This window comes from Acinonyx jubatus, chromosome D3, assembly GCF_027475565.1.
Source record: "Acinonyx jubatus isolate Ajub_Pintada_27869175 chromosome D3, VMU_Ajub_asm_v1.0, whole genome shotgun sequence".
NCBI classification, from domain to species: Eukaryota; Metazoa; Chordata; class Mammalia; order Carnivora; family Felidae; genus Acinonyx; species Acinonyx jubatus.
Genome location: NC_069392.1, coordinates 67,888,188 through 67,907,011, shown reverse-complemented (window position 1 = coordinate 67,907,011; position 18,824 = coordinate 67,888,188). Strand labels below are relative to the sequence as shown.

At 46.2% G+C, this 18,824-nt stretch overlaps 1 protein-coding gene across 1 annotated transcript in view; it reads left to right on the top strand.

Moving 5' to 3' along the window:
• The window catches only part of MYO5B (myosin VB), a 230,963-nt gene that overhangs the window by 73,916 nt on the left and 138,223 nt on the right, over nt 1-18,824 (top strand). The window contains exons 5-6 of the mRNA XM_053205589.1: nt 10,688-10,844; nt 17,980-18,123. Coding sequence (XP_053061564.1) covers nt 10,688-10,844; nt 17,980-18,123 — 301 coding nt within the window. The remainder of the gene's footprint in view (nt 1-10,687; nt 10,845-17,979; nt 18,124-18,824) is intronic.

Genomic DNA, 18,824 nt, shown 5'->3' with positions numbered 1-18,824 from the left:
AGCTATGGGACCCATTGAAGAGAAAAGGTTGGAAAGCTCTTACCCTTCAGATCTACTAGCAGAACGTGGGCATTGACATAGCTAGCTGCTCAGTTTTGCCACCGATCTGTCAACTGACTGTTGCCTGAGAGAAAGGCATGAATTCTCGTCCCCGTATCAAATCCCTTGTCCAGGATCTCTTGGAGCCTTTATTCATCTGGGGGAGCCTCTGATCTGTCAGCTTTGTTATTTTTAAGGAAAGAGAAATCAAGTCCCAAATACTTTCTTTGGCCTGAGCTTCCCTTATTCCCTTAGCCTATCTTTTTCTTAGAAGCTTTGCATTTGAACTTAATTGTTGCTTAGGCTCTGGTGCATTTTCAAATTCACACCTGCACAGTTCCCCTTCCTGTGTCAGCCTCTGGGACTCTTGAATTTAGTGACCAGAATATTGAATCATCACGAGATTCCTAAGGCAGTTTGCTTCCCCATGTTTTAGGTCTATCGATTTGTGCCTGGAATCAGTAGTCTAATTTTTTAAGCTATATGGGCAAAACTCTGTGAAGGTTGAGTGTGCATTCTTTCCTGTAGCCAAACTGAGTTCTCTTCGCCTTCAGTATCTATTCATTCATCACGAACTATTTATTGAATGATTGGGTGCCAGACTCTGGTTTGTCCACAGTATGTCCCAGGGCCTTTGGTTCCCACCATCAGCCAGTGCTGAGCACCTGTCCTGTTTCCCCACCCCAACCCAGTCCTGAATGTCTCCTATTTAAAGGGTTGAAGAAAGCATTTCTAGATTAGGAATGGGAGGGTATGGAGAGAACACATAACTCAGAGTCTCCGAATGGAAGCATGTGGAAACCAGAAGCAGGGATGGAGGGCTGAGGCCACAAACATGGTCTCTTTTGAGCCAAACCCTTACCAAATGGAGCAGACTCCCTAAGATAACCAAGGTGGGTTCAGCTTTAGGTCCAGGTGTTAGAATTTCACGGCCAAGGAAGAGAATCATGAAATATCAAAACAGCGCAAGGGATGGAGAAATCTAGTCTGGGGATTCTCATGGTGCCCAGACTAGTGTCACCCAGGAACTTGTGAGAAAGTACATCTAAAAATCGTTGCATTCCCAAGGGACAGTATTGGCCTACTGAGGGCGATAGGATACAAATCATAGAGAATCACTGAACTTCTGGTAGGCTTCCATTTTAAGGCTTGGAAGTTTGTATACTGGCTTTATGGTTGAAGCTGTTTTCTAGTGAAGAGTACCTTGCCCTATAGCCAGAGGGGTGTTGGGTGAGGGGTAGGGGGTGGTCTCTGAAATCTGCCCTCTGTCTCCTCCAGCACAGATAATGGTGTTTCTGATTGGCCTTTGGGAAATAGAGGGCCTGATGTAAACATGGTCTTCTTAAAAGTTGGCGTGATTAGTGCTGTGTAAAGAGGCATGGTTTTGCAATTGGGCGCACACACACAAAAATCTTTTGAAAAGAGAATTAGGTACTTAACCTTTTTGTTCCACTTAACACATTTACATGTATCAAATATGTATACAATTATAGAAGAAATGGGCTATCTCGAAAGTGGCCAGAATATTTTAGGGAGTTGTGATCTAGAAGATATGAGGGATTTGTTCATTAGTACACTAATGGCGATCCAATAACATTTTGTAGTGAGGCATGTAAATATTTAGTAGCTGCAGCAACTATAATATGGTGTCAAAGCCACAGGGTCGGTCTGATAAAGCTGGAGTTTTGTTTGTTCTTTTTTTTTTTTTCCTCTCAACTGAAGGAAATGTGAAAGTTGCTAGAATTTAGTAAAACTGAAGGTGTGGTTTTTATTCCATCTAAGTTTGTGGGTCTCTGAATTCTATCCGGTGGGCCCTGGGTTAAGCAACCTGGAAGTCGGAGATAGTATGAAACTGTGTTTATTTTTCCCAACTGCTGGCATTAGCAGGCACGAGTATGTTCTTTGTGTTGCATTTCTGTGTTCTAACGTCCAAAGCTGCCTAGCCTGTGCCATTATGTTAACTGTGTGCGGGTATCAGTAATGTAAATCCAGTTGACAAAACTGATTTCTAGGTGACTGGCCGTAAGCCGTTTGCTAGAATGCTGGAAATTAAAGGCTTCTATTGTCTGCACCCAGAAAGAATTGGTTAAAGATTCTGTTAAGCTTCTCAAAGCTAATCTTTGTTTTAAATTCCACGTTGTGCTGTATTAGGCTGATGTTGACAGATAGAGGTTGCAGGGTATTTGAACTGCTAATTGAACCTTAGTGGGACTAATGTGGCAGAGATGTGGAATTAAACATCCCGGCCCCACCCCACAATTGGATTGTGATCCAGTTGGTTTGGTGTGGGATCCAGCTGAGATCAGTTTGGGAGCTCTGCAGGTGTTTCTAATGTACATGCAGGGTTCGTGAACAAATTCGGGTTCTTTGCAGAGTATTGCCAAAGACCTCTGACTTGCCTATTGGGATCTGATTGTCCTAAATTTGACATCTTCCCTGAACACTGCCTGCTCTTCCTTGTCTTCTACGCGGCCTGACGCCTCTGCCTGGAGTGGTCTCTGGGAACAGATCATCATGAAGGGCCTGGCACGCTGAAAACGTTGACTGCATCCTTCAGGCCCCAGGGTGTCTCATGCAAGGGTGCTGGGCAGGGCCTGGGTACATTTGAATGAGTGTCTTAGAAATAGCTTTCCAGCAGTGATGAGAACAGGTGGTGCTTTGGGAGGATCTGGGAGAGAAGGGGTGAGGAATGGGATTTGGGTCTAGATGAGAAAAAGAATGGAGGCACTACATCCAGCTTTGATGGAGTAAAGGGGAGAAAGGAGTCAAGGGCCCTTCCCAAGTGCCTCCTTGTTGCTGTGCGGAGCACCCCAAACCGTCCGTGCAGGGAGCAGAGTGGGGATCTGGGAGAGCTCCGTTTTGGATGTGCAGACTTCTGGAGTCCTGTGCAGCCTCCACACGTACGTGCCCAGTGGGGGGTGGTGCAGGTGTTTGGCTCCCAGGATCAGTGTGGGTGGGGAGCTGTAGCCAAGTGTGGACAACTTTGGGGTGGCAGGGGCACTAGGGCAGATGAGATCCCCTTAGAAGTAGCCTGGAGAAATGAGAGATGCTGAAATGTACCTTCACAGATGCCCTACATCGAAAAGATGAAAGAATAAAGCATCTATGAAAAACTAAAGGACCTTGTGTCTTGCTGGTCGTTTGGCAGAGAGGCTGTGTGGTACCAAGAGCTGGGCTTTAGCCTGGGGTGTTCACATGCACCTGGCCTCAGGAGCTGGACTAACGCAATTTACTGGGATGTGTTCATTCACTGATAAAGTTTTCAGAGAAGAGTTCGAAAAGTGATACTTACTTGGCACTGTAAGGTACAACCACATGTGTGTCGTAGTTCGCCCCACCCAATGACAACGTTTAAGACAAGTTTGTAAAGTGTAAAATAGCACAAAACATTAGCTTCTGGTGCTCCTCCTCCCCTTAACCCCCCAAGTTTCTGAGTTCCAAAATGTTTATGACCTTAGTAGGTAATTGTGGTTAACATAGAATGTATCACACAGCTCGACTCTAACCTGGATCTGGAATCAGAGTGTGGGAGTAGCGGGAGGTCTTCGGGATCATCTTTCAGCCCCTTATGTTAAGAGCAAAGAAAGGGGCACATTCCCATCCGTGCTGAGGAGCCCCTAACCAGTTTGTCACCCCTGTACCTGCTTGTCTGCCAGCGAGAGTCGGGCTTGGTTAAGCTCCCCACAGTTCTGTGAAGCTATCACATGTGAGAGGAGACAGCCTCTCTCGGGAGCACCAAGTAAGTGGAAGGCGTGGATTCATTTTGCTGCTACCTGTATCATGCTATACCTCGGAGATTTATAAATAGAAGTGAGCACTCCGAGAGCCGCTGTGAAACTGGAGTGGGAAAGTGATACTTGGATGTTAAATGCGCTAAGTACTTCAACACCGTCGGAAGGTTCAATTTCATCTTCCTGAAGAGACACTTAGAACTCTTACCGCTAAATACAGACTGAGCAGTTTCTAATGAATATTTTTGACGGTCTTCCCGAATGACTTGAGTTGGGGACTGTGCCTGAGCACACATTCCCTTATCTGGTGGAGGGGGGGAGGGTGTGGCAGTGCAAGAAGTCGGTGCCTGATGGCAGAGGGACTTGGGGATGCCCATCTGCCTCACTCCCTCTGGGAACCCCTCACACAGGGCACTCCTTCTGGGTGCTCCCTCCAGGTGCCCAGGGTGTTTGTCTGCCTTCCCACGTGGAGGTTTGGCTCTCTTGTTGGAAGGGGTCATACCTTGCCGGCCTTACTCTCCTCTCCCCACAGAACCATTCTGCTTCAGCCCTCCACACGACTTTACCTAACTTCTTCACTCCAGGGTTTTAATACCCTTTTGTTTCAGTATAGCTGTGTGTTCGTAGCCCTAAACGTTGTATTGTTTCTTTGCACTTGAGTTTCTAGAGACAGTATACCATATTACTATTGTCCCTTTTTAGTCAGCATTGCTTTGAAGATTACTTTTAATTTTCTTGGCCTGTTTCCCAATGATGAACTCTGTACATGGTACTGACACAAATCTCTTTACTGAACAAAATCCTTAATTAAAAACGCTTTGGATCCCCTTTTGCTAGCATAGTTGTTTTTTTGGTTTTTTTTGTTTTTTTTTTTTTTTAAACTATAGATGATCTGTGTTGTGATGAGGGTGTTGAAAATACAGAGACTCCATAGACAGGCAAGAAACAGTAGATTGATTATCCCATTAGTGAACAGAATATATTCTACTGACACCCAAATTTCTGGATGATTTGTTGCTAGAGGAGGAAGCAATGGAGGGGCTTAATGATGTGTTCAGAGACAGGGTGTCCTTCCTGCCGTGCCTTAGCTGGGCTTCCCCTCCCTCCTCTTGGGCGATGGCTCTCTGTCGGGGGCTTTATGCTGTGAAGGCAGGGTGGTCAGGGAAGAGCTTCTGAAGAAGTCCTGTCAGGCTTTAAGCTGAAGATGTCAAAAGCCAAACTGTACTGAGGACCCCTGATTCACATCTAATCTCTTGCATTAAGCCTAGATTTGTTCCGGGGCAGGGAGGTGCAGCTCACTGAGGGATGCCGTCTTCTACAAGAAGGAGCACGATGATAGTGACGTCCCAAACGGCCCGTTGTGAACTGGTGCAGACAGAAAGAAACCTACATGGGAGTTTGGGCTTGGTGTCTCGCTAGCTGAGAACTCTGGGCGTATTTCTTGGCTTTCCTAAACTTACCCTTCTCTTCTTTAAAATGGGAAGACTGGCACCCAAAAGTCTTAAGAGTCCTAAGCAAGGGGGTACGTGGCTAACAGTTTTATGTACCATCCTAGCATGGTGTAAATAGGTGGTAATTAATTGCACCGAAAAACAGTAATACAAGAGCTGCCAAAGGCAGAGGGGGCGTGAGTACCAGGCATCAAGAATTGGGAGATCAAATAGAATCCTTTTGAGCTAGCAATGCTTCGGGCAGCTGTAAAGTAGGAAAGGGGTGAAGAAGCCCTGTGCGGCTTCAACTTAGCAAACAAGGGGAGGAGTGACCAAAATAAAGCTGGGCCTGGAGCACAACAGAGCTGGGCTAGCAGAGGCTACCCTTTGAGGGCCGAAAGCCGGGGAGAGAGGTGACCCAGTATTCGCATACAGAGGGTCCCAGGAGGAGGGGGTGTGCTGAGAGAGGTGGGAGTAGATGTCAGAAAGCTGTCCTCATCGGGGCACCTGGGGAGCTCAGTAGGTTGAACGTCCAACTTCAGCTCAGGTTATGATCTCACGGCTTGAGTTCGAACCCCACGTTGGACTCGGTGCTGACAGCTCGGAGCCTGGAGCCTGCTTTGGATTCTGTGTCTCCCTCTCTCTGCACCTACCCCACTTGTGCACTCACTCATGTGCTCTCTCAAAAATGTTAAAAACAAAAAAAACTTAGAATGCTGCTCTTGTTACGCATGTCAGGTGGTGATGACTGGGACTGAGGTACAGAAATGCAATAGGACATACCAACGTGGGGCTTGAGGGAAAGTGAGGGATTCACGGTGATTCCTAGGTTTGTGGCTGTCATTGGTGAGTGGAGGCTGGTGCCACTTCTGTGGACAGGGCATGGTGGGAGGGGGGAGGAGTGATGGGGGAGAGACTTTGGTGCCAGGAGGCCTGAGGATTCAGGGTTAAAGTGAGTGCTTGCCCTCCGCGGGTTCTTAGTTCAGTGACTAGTGTGTGGGCGGACTGTGGCTGCTAGAACACAGGGCCAAGTATGAGGACAGGGGTGCCACACAAGCCCCCGGGTGGGGCACGTGGTGTTGTCTTCACACCCAGGGTGGTGGTTCTGGAGCTGTTCTGGGGTTTCTCTCAGAGTTGGCTAGAGTGGTGTCTCCCTGAGCATTCTGTGTACGTGTTGTCGATTGGGAGGCCACAGGTGACAAATTATTCTCCACGGGAAACCCAAACAAGACCATATTTCAGCAGGATTTCTTCAAAATAAAGTTCCCACGGTGTCTGGCTGATGAGCAGAGCTTCCCTTCAGTGGAGCAGCCTCAGGGGCATTGAAGTGGTACCTGTTTCCACTGTCCTTCCCAGGAGGGCCGCATCCAAAATGGGGAGGAGGGGGGATTGACCTTGCTCAGGGAGCTCAAGGCCTTATGCTGGTTTGGTGGTAAATGTTTTCAGGAGGGGTCTAGCAATAGTCCTGTCTCTCGGGGATCAAAGATGGGGAGCCGCTGTGACCTGGGGAGCAGCTGTGTGTGTTGGTGGCCCGTGTTTTCCCCAGTTGCTGGAGGATGCATAGGTCCCTTAGGGTTCTGTGCTCTTGCCTGAGGCACAGGCCTTCGAGGGACTTTTCCTGCTGGGGGTGATGCATACTTTCCTCACGACAGCCTGGACCTGAATAACACTTGGGTACAAAAGCCCTTGGCCATTGGCTTCTTTTTCTAAAGGGGGTTCTGCTGGGCTTATGAGAAAGTGATTTATTAAAAAAGCAAATTGACCCAAGTTGCCAGCTAAGTCCTATTCACAACTGGGATGAATGGGATGGATTATGTTTTTGAAAGATATTGGGTAGAATTCCATGCTTACAAATACCTAATGCAGAACCAGCCCCAAATAACCAGGATTTGAAATGGAGTGCTTTTCCCCACCTATACTTCCTATTAGGACTTTGGTAGTAAAATCCTCCAATGTCGGAGACCGAGGAGAGTAGTCGGGGAGTCCCAAGTCATAGCCTGTTCTCTAGAGGTGAAGAGACAGAGGCCCAGAGAAAAAGAAGTGACCCAAAGTCACACAGCAGGTAAAACGACCAGGAGTGACATCAATACAAGGTGGAATGCGACAGTGTCTTAAAAGTGGTACAGAGGCAACGATGTAGGCTTTAGAAGATGGGGAAATAATGCCCTGCTGGGATGCCTGAGTCAGGATGTGGTGGGGGGGGATTTGCTTGGAGCAGGGCTTGAGAGAAGGTACATGGCAAAGGGGCGAGGTCAAGTAGAGGGAAAACCATGCAGGGCGGTGGTGGGCAAGTGTGCAGTTTCAGGGCCAGTAGTCCAGTTTGGCTGAACTCCAACACCATCATTGCAAAGAGTGTCGAGATCGTCTCCTATAACCTTGCAGCAAATTGGGGGGATGGGTGTACACTCTGCAATGTGGTGAAGGGTTACAAAGCTCCTGCTGATGGCCAGAACCGGGCCATCTGTGAGCCCCTGGCCTCCAGGTCCTGAGTCACTTACCATGGCTGACGTCATTCCCTGTCAGGGAGCTGAAGCCGCTCCCTGTACCTGAGAGAAAGGAGTCACAGAATCCCAAACAGCCTCCAGACCCTGTGGTCTCAGCTCAGAAACTCCTGGGGAAGGTCCGAGGCATGGGAGACAGATTCCCAAGCAGCCCCTCCAGGGGCTGTGCAGCGAGCCCAAAATCCCAAGCGAGTCACAAGCGAGAAACCCAAAAAGCCTCCAGACCCTGTGGTCTCAGCTCAGAAACTCCTGGGATAGGTCCGAGGGATGCGAGACACAGAATCCGTAGCAGCCCCTGCGAGGCCCCTCAATTAAAAATGCTTTAGAATGGGGGTGCCTGGGTGGCCCATTTGGTTAAGGGTCCACCTCTTGGTTTGGGGTCAGGTCATGATCTCCTTCATCAGCCTCTGTGCTGACAGTGTGGAGCCTACTTGGGATTCTCTCCCTCACTCTCTGCCTGCCCTGCCCCCTGCCCTCACATTCTCTCTTGCTCTCAAACAAACTTAAAACATTTTAGAATGGTCTAACAAGAGGTGAATTTGGGGCTCCTGGGTGGCTCAGTCAGTTAAGTGTCTGACTTCGGCTCTGGTCATGATCTTGCAGTTCAAGAGTTAGAGCCCTGCATCAGGCTCTGCACCGACAGTGTGGAGCCTTCTTGGGATATGCACACGCGCTCTTGTGTGTGCGCGCGCGCACACACACACACAAATAAACTTTAAGAAAAAAAAAGTGAACTTACCTGACTTTAGCCTACATGTTAACATCAGATCTGATATCCATCAAATTAGGCAGCAGTTAGCACTAATGCCATTGTCCACACGTTGTCATGCCCCAGAACATGTTCTGTGTCTCCAGTTTGCTGTGTGTGCTGCTGCCTCAGGGAGCCTGGCAGCCCTCACCCCTGCCCCCACTGCTCTGGCTCCTTCTCTCCTGGCATCCATATGTAGCTCCCAGAGAACCTTCCTGAGTTCTTTGGGTAGGCTTTACTTTTCCTTCGCATGTGATCCTCTGCTCAGGACTAAGGCTCAGATGCATCCTGTGCTTACCGATTTATTTTAGGTCGAACGTAGAGGCTTTATGCAAAACTTCAAGCCTGTGGGTGTGGCTCCTGCCATTCAGTTCTCCTTTTGGCAGTTACAGGTTGTCTTAAAGATGGCGTCAAGCTCAGGTCTGTTTCAGTGTTCACGGTCGAGGTCTGGAGGTCCAGCTGCTAATACTCTTAGTTGTCTGGGAGGGCTGTGCTTCGGAGCTGTTTTCTAGGGAGTTTATCGTGAAGTATTGAGAAGAGAGGTGACACCTGTTGTTATCCCCAGGGTCCGATGGAGGTCCTATGAAATTCAGTGAACATGGGAAACACAAGCATCTGCTACAGGCTTCTTTATACAGCATCTTTCAATGTAAAGATTTCTCAGAAACAAGGGGAGAAAAGAAGACACTCTAATGACAACAGGGATATCCTAGAACTATAAGAGATCTCAGAAAGCCACTTGTTTTTCCTCCAAATATTTGGTGGGATTTACATGTTTTCAAGTAATTGCTTGGATAGCCAATTTGGAGCATCCATTTTTTCCCCCATCTTAATGGTGTCTACTGGCCAATGGTATTCACTCAGATCCATCCCCATTTGATGATGAGTTTGTGTGAGCTGAGACCACATTGCTCTTTGCTGCACTTGAGTGGTGGCTATGGGTTAGGGTTTCTTCAGCCCAGCTACCACACCAGAGCCTACTTGGGGCTCCCACGCCTAGCCCAGATCTCTATCTTTCTGGTCGTCCTCTGGTTGACATCGGTGTTCTCACGCTGCTTCCCCACTGCTTGGCTGTTGATCCAGATCAGAAGCAGGGCCAGTATTTGTTCCCCTTGCTGATAAGCTGCAGTCTACTTGGGTTGATAATGAGCAGCCTGTGGTGCTTCTCTGTTCCTTCTGCCCGTAGCCTGCTCTGCCCAGGAAGCCACAGGAGCTGGTGGTAGTGGGCCAGTGCCAGGAGGTCTGTGTTTTAAACTCACTTCCACGTTCCTGGGTTTTCTCCTCTGGAAGTGGGGTGATGGTTAATCTCTAGGAGTATATATTTTGTGCCATGCGCTCTAGAGGGACTGGAGACAGAGAGCAACGTGTCCTCCTGGCAGTGGATTTGTGAGCTGGATGTAGATGGCTGAGTATAGCCCTTACAAGCAATTCGTTTGCCAAACCTGTTTTCCAAACATTTGTTCTCGTTCTCTCCCCCTCTCTCTCTCTCTCTCCTTGAACGTCCATGTTCCTTAGAGGTCTGAGAGGCTGCTCTCACCATTACTTGTCACTCATTCTGCTATCTGTTTTAAAGGGATAAATATAGATGCATTTACATCTGAGGGAGAGTATCTTCTTTCCCCTTTCCATTTGGTCTTACTGAAATCCCTCTGACTGCAATTGATAGCTGTTTCATCTCATTTCTGATAAACTTGGAGCAAGATCAGTCTGGTGGTTAATAGCATGGCTTTTATGATACATACGTATGAGTAAGAAATTCAAAACCATATCTTCCGGCTCAAACACTCAAAGACTCTTGTTTTTGAAAAATTACATTTGCAGTGGCACAAGATGAGCATGTTAGAGAATCAAAAGGTGAGACTGTATACCTGAAAAGGCATATATGTAAATTCTCGGGGTGTGTGTGTGCAGGAGCGTGTGTATGTACATAGAGAAATGTTTTAGGGTGTGCTGCATCCAGAGAGGAAGTGAAAGCATGACCGGCTGGCTGTGCCTCCCTTCTTCAGGGCCCTTAGGAAGGGTATTTGCTATTTGTAAGCCCTTTGCTGAACTCTTCCTTCTCCTGTTTGTGGATCTTGTGGAAGCCTCCGAGGGAGGGCAGACTGTTTTAGCAATGTTCTTCATTGTTATCCTTAAAAGAAGGCAAGATTCTCTTGGGCTCGGGCCCTTGTCAACAGAGCCCCTGGAAGGCAACAGTTTATCCACAGCAAGTAAGTGACCAGAGATCTTTCCTTCCAGAGATGAGAAGAACCAGTCCATCATAGTGAGCGGGGAGTCTGGAGCCGGCAAGACTGTGTCAGCCAAGTACGCCATGCGCTATTTTGCCACGGTTGGTGGCTCAGCCAGTGACACCAACATTGAAGAGAAGGTCCTGGCATCCAGTCCCATCATGGAGGTAAAGCCTTTCCAAATGTATTTGGCTTTTCTGGCTGGAGTTGCTTCCTCTGGCAGCAAGACTGCTGGGTGTCCAGCCTTATGTGGTTGCCCACAAGAATCCTTAGAAAGCGGTGCATGTGCCCACATTCGTGCTTCCCCTGAGAGTCCATTGTCTACAACTGAGGAAAAAATTCCAAAGGTGCCCCTAAGACCACGGAATTGGGAGTACTCTAACCTGGTAGTGCCTTTCAAGTCCCTAGTATAGAGTGGAGTGTCCTTTTCCTGTCGTCCTTGTCCCTTGACTCCGCTGGATGCTCTAGTGAATGTCCCTCCATTTCTACCTTCCCCTCTGCTGCTGGTCCCCTCCCCTCCTGCCATCATGTGTTAGCAAATCTGCATTTCACCTGAACCATCCAATGCTTGAAGGCCTGCTGGATCAGGAGGGCAATTTGCTTGGGCAGGGGTGGGAGGACTATGTAGAAGATTCCTTTTTTCTCCTAAAAACATTTGGACATTTTATTTTATTTGGGGGTTGAGGGGAAGGGTGGGACCAAAAGCTATGTGGTGACACAGAATCTATTGATCCTCAGAAAACAGTTACCAATTATGGCATGAACTGGCAAGCTTGGGTTCTGTCTGGATCTTGACTCCTCACCCCCAGCCTCAGAGCAGTCAGTACAAGGCCAGAGAGATTTGCTAAAACTTAGATCCTGCTGTAACTCATCATGTTTTAGGGTCACAGCTCCATTTCTCTCTTTCTTTCCTCCATAAAAACTTAATTCTGATAAAGTAGATCTAAATGGGCACGCGGTCTCTGGCCAGCTTTGGTTTCCTGCCTCTGAAATGGAAGCTCTTGGTTATCGTCTAGGTTACAGTCTGGTAGGAATCGGCCCCCTGCCAGTATGGGGCAGCTCCTTTGTTTTAGGAAAAATTCATTTGAGACTGAAAGCTGCCAAAATAGCATCAGATTTCTCTGCAGTGCCTTGAGCCCCATCGATTAAGAGCCAAGTCACCAAGATGATTGGTCTCTCAGATTCTTTTGGAGCTGGAGGAAACAAGAACCTGCCTGGACCTTCCCAGATCCCCTCTCCCCCCCCCCCCCGCCTCTTCCTTTACCAAGTGCTGGAATAAATTCTGAGTCTCAGTTCATAGGAATTCGTGGCTTTTACAGGCATAGTCTCCTGACTACACAGTTGGATTATCTTGTAGAACTTGCATTCTCTATCTACTGACAGGACACAATATATTCATTAACAATTCAACAAAAGCCAGTTTCCATACTATTCTTATATGGATTGGGAAATGGTCAATACAGTTGGAGGCATTTTTATTAAACAGATGTAAACAGGAAAACTTTTATTCTGTTACAATGGTTCTTTTTTTTTAAATTTTTTTTTCCTTTCAACATTTTTATTTATTTTTGAGACAGAGAGAGCATGAACTGGGGGGGGTCAGAGAAAGAGGGAGACACAGAATCCGAAACAGACTCCAGGCTCTGAGCTGTCAGCACAGAGCCCGATGCGGGGCTCGAACTCGCGGACCGCGAGATCATGACCTGAGCCGAAGTCGGCCGCTTAACCGACTGAGTCACCCAGGCGCCCCATGTTACAATGGTTCTTAAACATGACTGCATCAGAATCACCTGGAGGGTTTGTTAAATGAGATTGCTGGGTTCACCCACAGTGTTTCTGATTCAGAAGGTCTGGGGTAGGGGTCCCAAAACTTGCCTTTCTATTAAGTTCTTAGGTGATGATGATTCTGATGGTCTGAGTACCACAGTTTGAGAACCATTGGTCTATGAAAAAGGTAAGGGCTCATTGGAAAATATGGACGAGTAAAAGGAAATAAGTCCCTGCCTAACCCTACAGCTTGCTGAGGATTGTTCAACATTTGGGTCTGTTTCCTTTCAGTTGTTTCACTGAGTATTGCAGTCATAAACCTTATCCCCCATATCATTGAGCTTTTTTATGAACTGCCTTATTGGCTGCAAACATACTAATACTGTTGGACATTCAACTTGTTGATAGCCTGTTTGCTCATAGCATTTATTCTAAGCCCAAGATGGTGGCCTGGCCATGGCTTCCATTCAGAATGTGGTGGACCATGGCTTCGGCCTACCCTGGACCATCCATCTGTGCACCTATGAATTGAGGCAGCTAAGATTGTAATCTACAGTTAACATCATGTTTCATCTCAAATGGGAGTGAAACCAGGCTTTCGGCCTTTCTTTTGCCCCTGAGTTTCAAACCTCAGTGCATTTTTAAGGTAATAAGTTTTCAGAGCTACAGAATGCTGCCTCTTTTGGAAGCAGTATATAGTTCTTCTAGGCAAAACAGAGAAGGGAAGTTCTCTCTGGTGACTGAACAAAGTAATTTTAGTCGAGATGATAATTTAATGAAGGTAGATCACCACATTAAACATGTTCAAGACAAGATTTTTTAAACTTGTTTTATGGTAGTTAAACATACATAAAATATACCATTTCAATTATTTTACATGAACAATTGAATTAAGGACATGCACAGTGTTATGCAACTGTTACCATCATCCATTTCCGGAGCTTTTTCATCATCCCAATTTGTACTTGTTAAAGAACAACTCCCTGTTCTGCTTTCCAGCCCCCAGACCCTAGTAACCTCTATTCTACTTTCTGTGTCTATGAATTTGCCTGTTTTAGGTACTTCTTATAAGTGGAATCACACAACATTTGTTCTTTTGTGTCTGACCTATTTCACCTAATGTTTTCCAAGTATATCCATGTTGTAGAATGTAGGAGTATGTCTTTGCTTTTTATGGTTGGATGACATTTTGCTGTGTGGGTATGCTGTATTTTGTTAATTCATTCCTCTGTTGATGAATCATTGGGTTTTCACCTTTTGGCCAGTGTGAATAATGCCACTGGACAGTAGCATGCAGGCATCAGAGTTCCTATTTGGGGAATGTTTTTTTAAATTATAGTAATCTAAAAAGATCTAACATTTCAATATCTATTATGTCCTGAATGGGCTGGTGCATTGCTGGGGATTCAGGGTACCTTGGCATGGGAGAAATGTGAGAACAACACACACTCCCCAAAACACACAATGTGGTTCACTTGCTAAAGTCTAAAGGGGAATGTACACACAAAGCAGCCTCCTCATGCACGATGTCACATAACTAAATGCTACAGTGGTTTGGATGCGCAATGTTAAATTTCTGCCTTGTGCAAATTGGTACTTTGGAAACCATCTGGGCAATTCCTTAGGGCTCAGTCTGTCAAACTACAGAACGTGGTCATCTTAGAGACTGTCCCTTGACCTTTAAGTGTTACATTTGAGAGAAATCTTGGCTATAAATGTGGAAAGGAAGAGTCCCAGCTGGGAAAGAACTCTGGGTGGGTTAGGAAGTGTTGTTGAGCAGAGAAAGCAGCTTCTACGGTGCTAAAACCTAACTTTTCATGACTTTGGAGTCTAGCTGGGTCCTTGTGTCAGGAAGCCCAGTCAGCTTTGTGGCTCCTCCGAGGGTTATAGGCAACACAAGTTTGTCCTAATCAGGAGACAGCTGATGACTGACGACTCTGCCCCTGTCCCAGCTCAGGACGGCACCTCCTGGCTGAGCAATCAGTTATGCTCCTCGATCATCTCATTATTTCTGCACCCTGGCAACTGCAGCTGCCTCCTGGGGAGACAGAGTTGAGGACAATCTGAGACGGTGGAATCCCCAGCCAGCTGTGCTAAGTGGCAGTTGTTTGAATTAAAGGCGACTCGAGGGTGGATTGGGATGATTTACTCTCCGCGCCAGAGCTCTCTGCCCCCACTCTATGTAAGAGCTTGCCAGCATCCCGGCAGCGATTTGCTCACAAGTCTGCACTGATTAAAAGGATATTGGTAATCAGGAGACTGTTAGAGCAGGGACAGAACCAAGTCCAGACCAGATGCATCATGTAGCTTCTTGGGATGACCAGAGTCTGCATGCACACAAGTCCAGGGGCCAGAGGCTCCCCCATCCTGGGAGGAAGGGGGGCGAGGGGTACAATGAGCACACACAATATAAACTAAGACCACTTACTATGTAATTTGGGGGATTTGACTTTTTTTAAGCTCAAGAAACAAGGCCTACAACTATTAACCTATTCATATGAGAGTCTGCACCCAAAATAACTTCGCTCTTGTCTCGTGTCAACACACTCTGGCCATCCCACACTCTCAGGTGCCCTGTCCCTTTGCCCACACCATATCCATCACTAGAACCCCCTCCCTGCTATCAGATTCTACTCACCCTTGAAGACCCTCAACTTACACTCCTTAAAGCCATTCCACTTGTACTGGGAATGGCTAATAGCTCCCTTCCCTGTGCTTCCACACTATGAGTATGTCTCTCATATTGTATAATCCTAATCCTACTGAAGTTATTCCGGGCCATTTGGTCTCACTACATATTTGCATATGCATAAACAATGAAGAAGGTGGTCCTCTTATGTCCTATGTGAATGGTAGTGTATTCTGTCATTTTTGCAACTTTTTCCACTCAACATCTTTTAAATTTATCCATGAATCATGCTCTAGCTTACTTTTACTAGCTTTATAGTGTCCCATTGTGTTTATCTGTTCCCCTACTCGTGTGCATTTAGGATGGATTTCTTTTTTTGTTAAATACAACCTGCCTAGAACATTCTTGTGCTTACCCACGTGTACACTTGGGTATTTTTCCAGGTGCTACTCAAAGATAGAGTTGCCTGTTAGGTGTGTGTATATTCAGTTTTACTAGATAGGTCCAGTTACTTTTCAGGATGGTTGTTCCTGTTTCCATGTGAGCCGGCAACATAGGAGAGTTCCTTTGTCCTTACACCCTCCTCATTCTGTAATGTCAGAGTTCTTTGCTGTGGCCCCTCTGGGCTGCTGTTTTAATCTACAGTTCTTTGATGACCGCTGAGGTTGTCTTTTCTTAGGTTTATTGGTCACATGGGTTTTGTGTTTTGTGTGTGTGTGTGTCAGAGAATTTCCTGCTGTAGCATGGCTCATTTTCCAGGTTTTAACCACTTGCATCATTTTTGCTTTTTTTTTTTTGTTGTTTTTGGTCTGTGAGACTCGAGGTTAAAACCTGTTTTTCTGTTATCTATGATAACTGGACTTGTTTTCCTTATGCCTCAAGACGTTTCCCGAGTCGGGATAACCAGAAAAATCTAGCCACAAAAATCAAGTGAGACCTTTACACACAAGTTGGGAGTCCTTCCTACCTAGGTTGAGTTTATGGGTTGGCGGTAATAAATAACCTTTTTGTGGTTGATGTTACATACTTTTGAAAGTACTTACGGGTGTATCATTTCTCAAAACCGCCCTCGTGAGGTGAGAAGGATCTTTTGATGATGATCGTTAGGCCCTGGGCAAGCACTCCCTAGGCCGTTACAGGGGGTGGTCTCAAGTAGGGCAGAGGCTCTTGTTGCTGCTTTGCAAATCATGGAATTTGAATATTTTGACATTTTGAAATTGAAACATATTTATGGAAACAAGGTTATCTTTTGGAATTTTCCACAAACTGGACTTTGCTAATTGTATCCTCATGATGTTGGTAATATGTTCCCTTTCTCCCCTATGTTTCCTGTAAAAGGGCAGTAAAATTCAGAGACTTGATTAAATTGAGGCTGGATTATTGGTGCACATTTGGGACAGAACACTCGGTGTACTTGGATGGTGAATTGGATATGTAGGGTGCAGGCACTCTTGGACTGAATAGCTTCCTTAGTGCAAGCTAGGCTCTTTGATTTCTGTGAGTGAATGGTTGCGTGCCTGAAGGTCTCACTTGCTCACCTCAAAAATAGGAATGGAACGTTTCCATGAGCATTTATTAATGTGATCTTTTAAAAATTTTTTAATGTTTATTTTTGAGAGATGGAGCAAGAGTGGGGAGGGTGGGGTAGAGAGAGAGGGAGACACAGAATCCAAAGCAGGCTTTAGGCTCCGAGCTGTCAGCACAGAGCCCTACACTGGGCTCGAACCCATGAACTCTGCGGTCATGACCTGAGCCAGAGTTGGATGCTCAACTGACTGAGCCACCCAGGTGCCCCTCTTATTGTAATCTTTTACACAGTGATTTGCTTTCAGCTGTGTTGTTTGCCTTGTTAATAACAGATGCCAGCTAAGCCTTGTGTAGTTTTAGGATGTCCAGAGATCCCGGTAGTTTGGTAACTTGGATTTGGCTGAGAAAGGGGTAGAGGGTAGAATGGGATTTTACATTTTTTTCAACCTGTGTACCACAAATTTTCTCGACAACTGAAAACGTATAGTGGATATTTTTCAACCATGTAAGAATGTAAACATGTGAGAGGGACTAAAATATTAATATATTCATTACCAATTTATTAGCAATGTGATGTTTTATAGAAAGTGAATAATCATGCCAGGTTATTTAGCTGCTCACCTTTTAAATTATCCTCTAGGGGCATCTGGGTGGCTCAATTGGTTAAGCATCCAACTCTTGGTTTCGGCTCAGGTCATGATCTCACAGTTTGTGGGTTCGAGCCCTGCATTGGGCTCCATGCTGACAGTGTGGAGCCTGCTTGGGATAGCTCTCTTTCTCACAATAAATAAACAAACATTAAATGTAAATAAATGTCTGCTGTTTTGAATGGTGCCCCTACAACTGCATAAGAAATGGTACCAAGAGGGTGATGTCTTCCTGATTTGATCTAGTGATGAGGTGCAGAGACGTTGGTTGATCTTTGGTCTCTTTCTTGGAAATACAGTTTATCAGTTTGCAATGACATTTGACTGCTTTGTCATGGAGGTCTGATCAGAGCACACTAAGGTTTGTGTGTCTCAAAACAATTCAGAGCTCTTGGATACTGGCTTTGGTTTAATAGCTCAAGTAGTGCTCAGAATGGTGCTCTCGGTGATTCTCTAGACCTTTCCTTCATGTAGCCATCATATGCACATTCCAGGTAGGATAACTTGACAGAGTTCACCAATCCAGTCCTTACTCTCACTGGCCATTCTTAGGAGTAAAGGAGGCAGGAAATGAACTTTTGTTTTTAGCTCAGCTCATTGTCATCCCAATGGTAGGGGAAGCCCTGTAAGGAAATGGGGGGGGGGGGGGGAGGGAGATGCTGCCATAGACCTACAACCTTGAGGTCAAGAAAGCTTTCCTGGTTTTGCATTCCTTCTGTTTGTTCTGTGCAGGCCATTGGAAATGCTAAAACCACTCGCAATGACAACAGCAGCCGTTTTGGGAAGTACATTCAGATTGGCTTTGATAAAAGGTACCACATCATTGGGGCCAACATGAGGACCTACCTGTTGGAGAAGTCCAGAGTGGTCTTTCAGGTGAGTGGTGGGATGTGGGCTTCTTTGTACTTTCTCCCATGAATGGCGTTTACTTGCCCCCTCATCTGCCTCCTGTGCCCAGAGAGCACCTCCTCTTTTGGAAGTGGAATTGGATACGCTTGTTCTTGTGGTTTTCTTTCCTTTCATCAAAAAGGGTTTGTTCGAATACTATGGTCGTCTACCCAGTATTGTTTTGAAGTGGGTATTGTTTTCAGTTTCAGTCAACAAACCTAATGAGTGCCTGTTATATGCTAGATACCAGAGACAGGTGAAGAATAAGATGGTCCTGTTCTTTGTGGGTTGTAATCTTAGGATTAGAGGATTGTTGTATGGGGTCTCTGGGCTTCAGCGCTCCCCAGGAACCTGACTTTGTAGGTTATATTTTTAAAAACGCAAAAAACACTACTTGGACATGCACCTAGCCCAAAAACTGTCCTCCTCCAGCCCCCTTTCAATGGTCCCATACTTGAACTGGGATGGTGCGTGTCCTGGTCTGAGCCAGCCACACCCTCTTCCCACCCTGACCCTCGGCAGAGGGGACATCCAAAACAGCCTCAGCTGTTTTTCAGAGATGCCTGTCTACATGATTTTTTTTAACTAATTTTTTCCCTTTGTTCAGGCTTTCTCTCCACCTCCCAAATTTTGGTTCAATAGCCCCATATCCTTATCTCACTGCAGCAAAGTAAACAGCCTACTATACT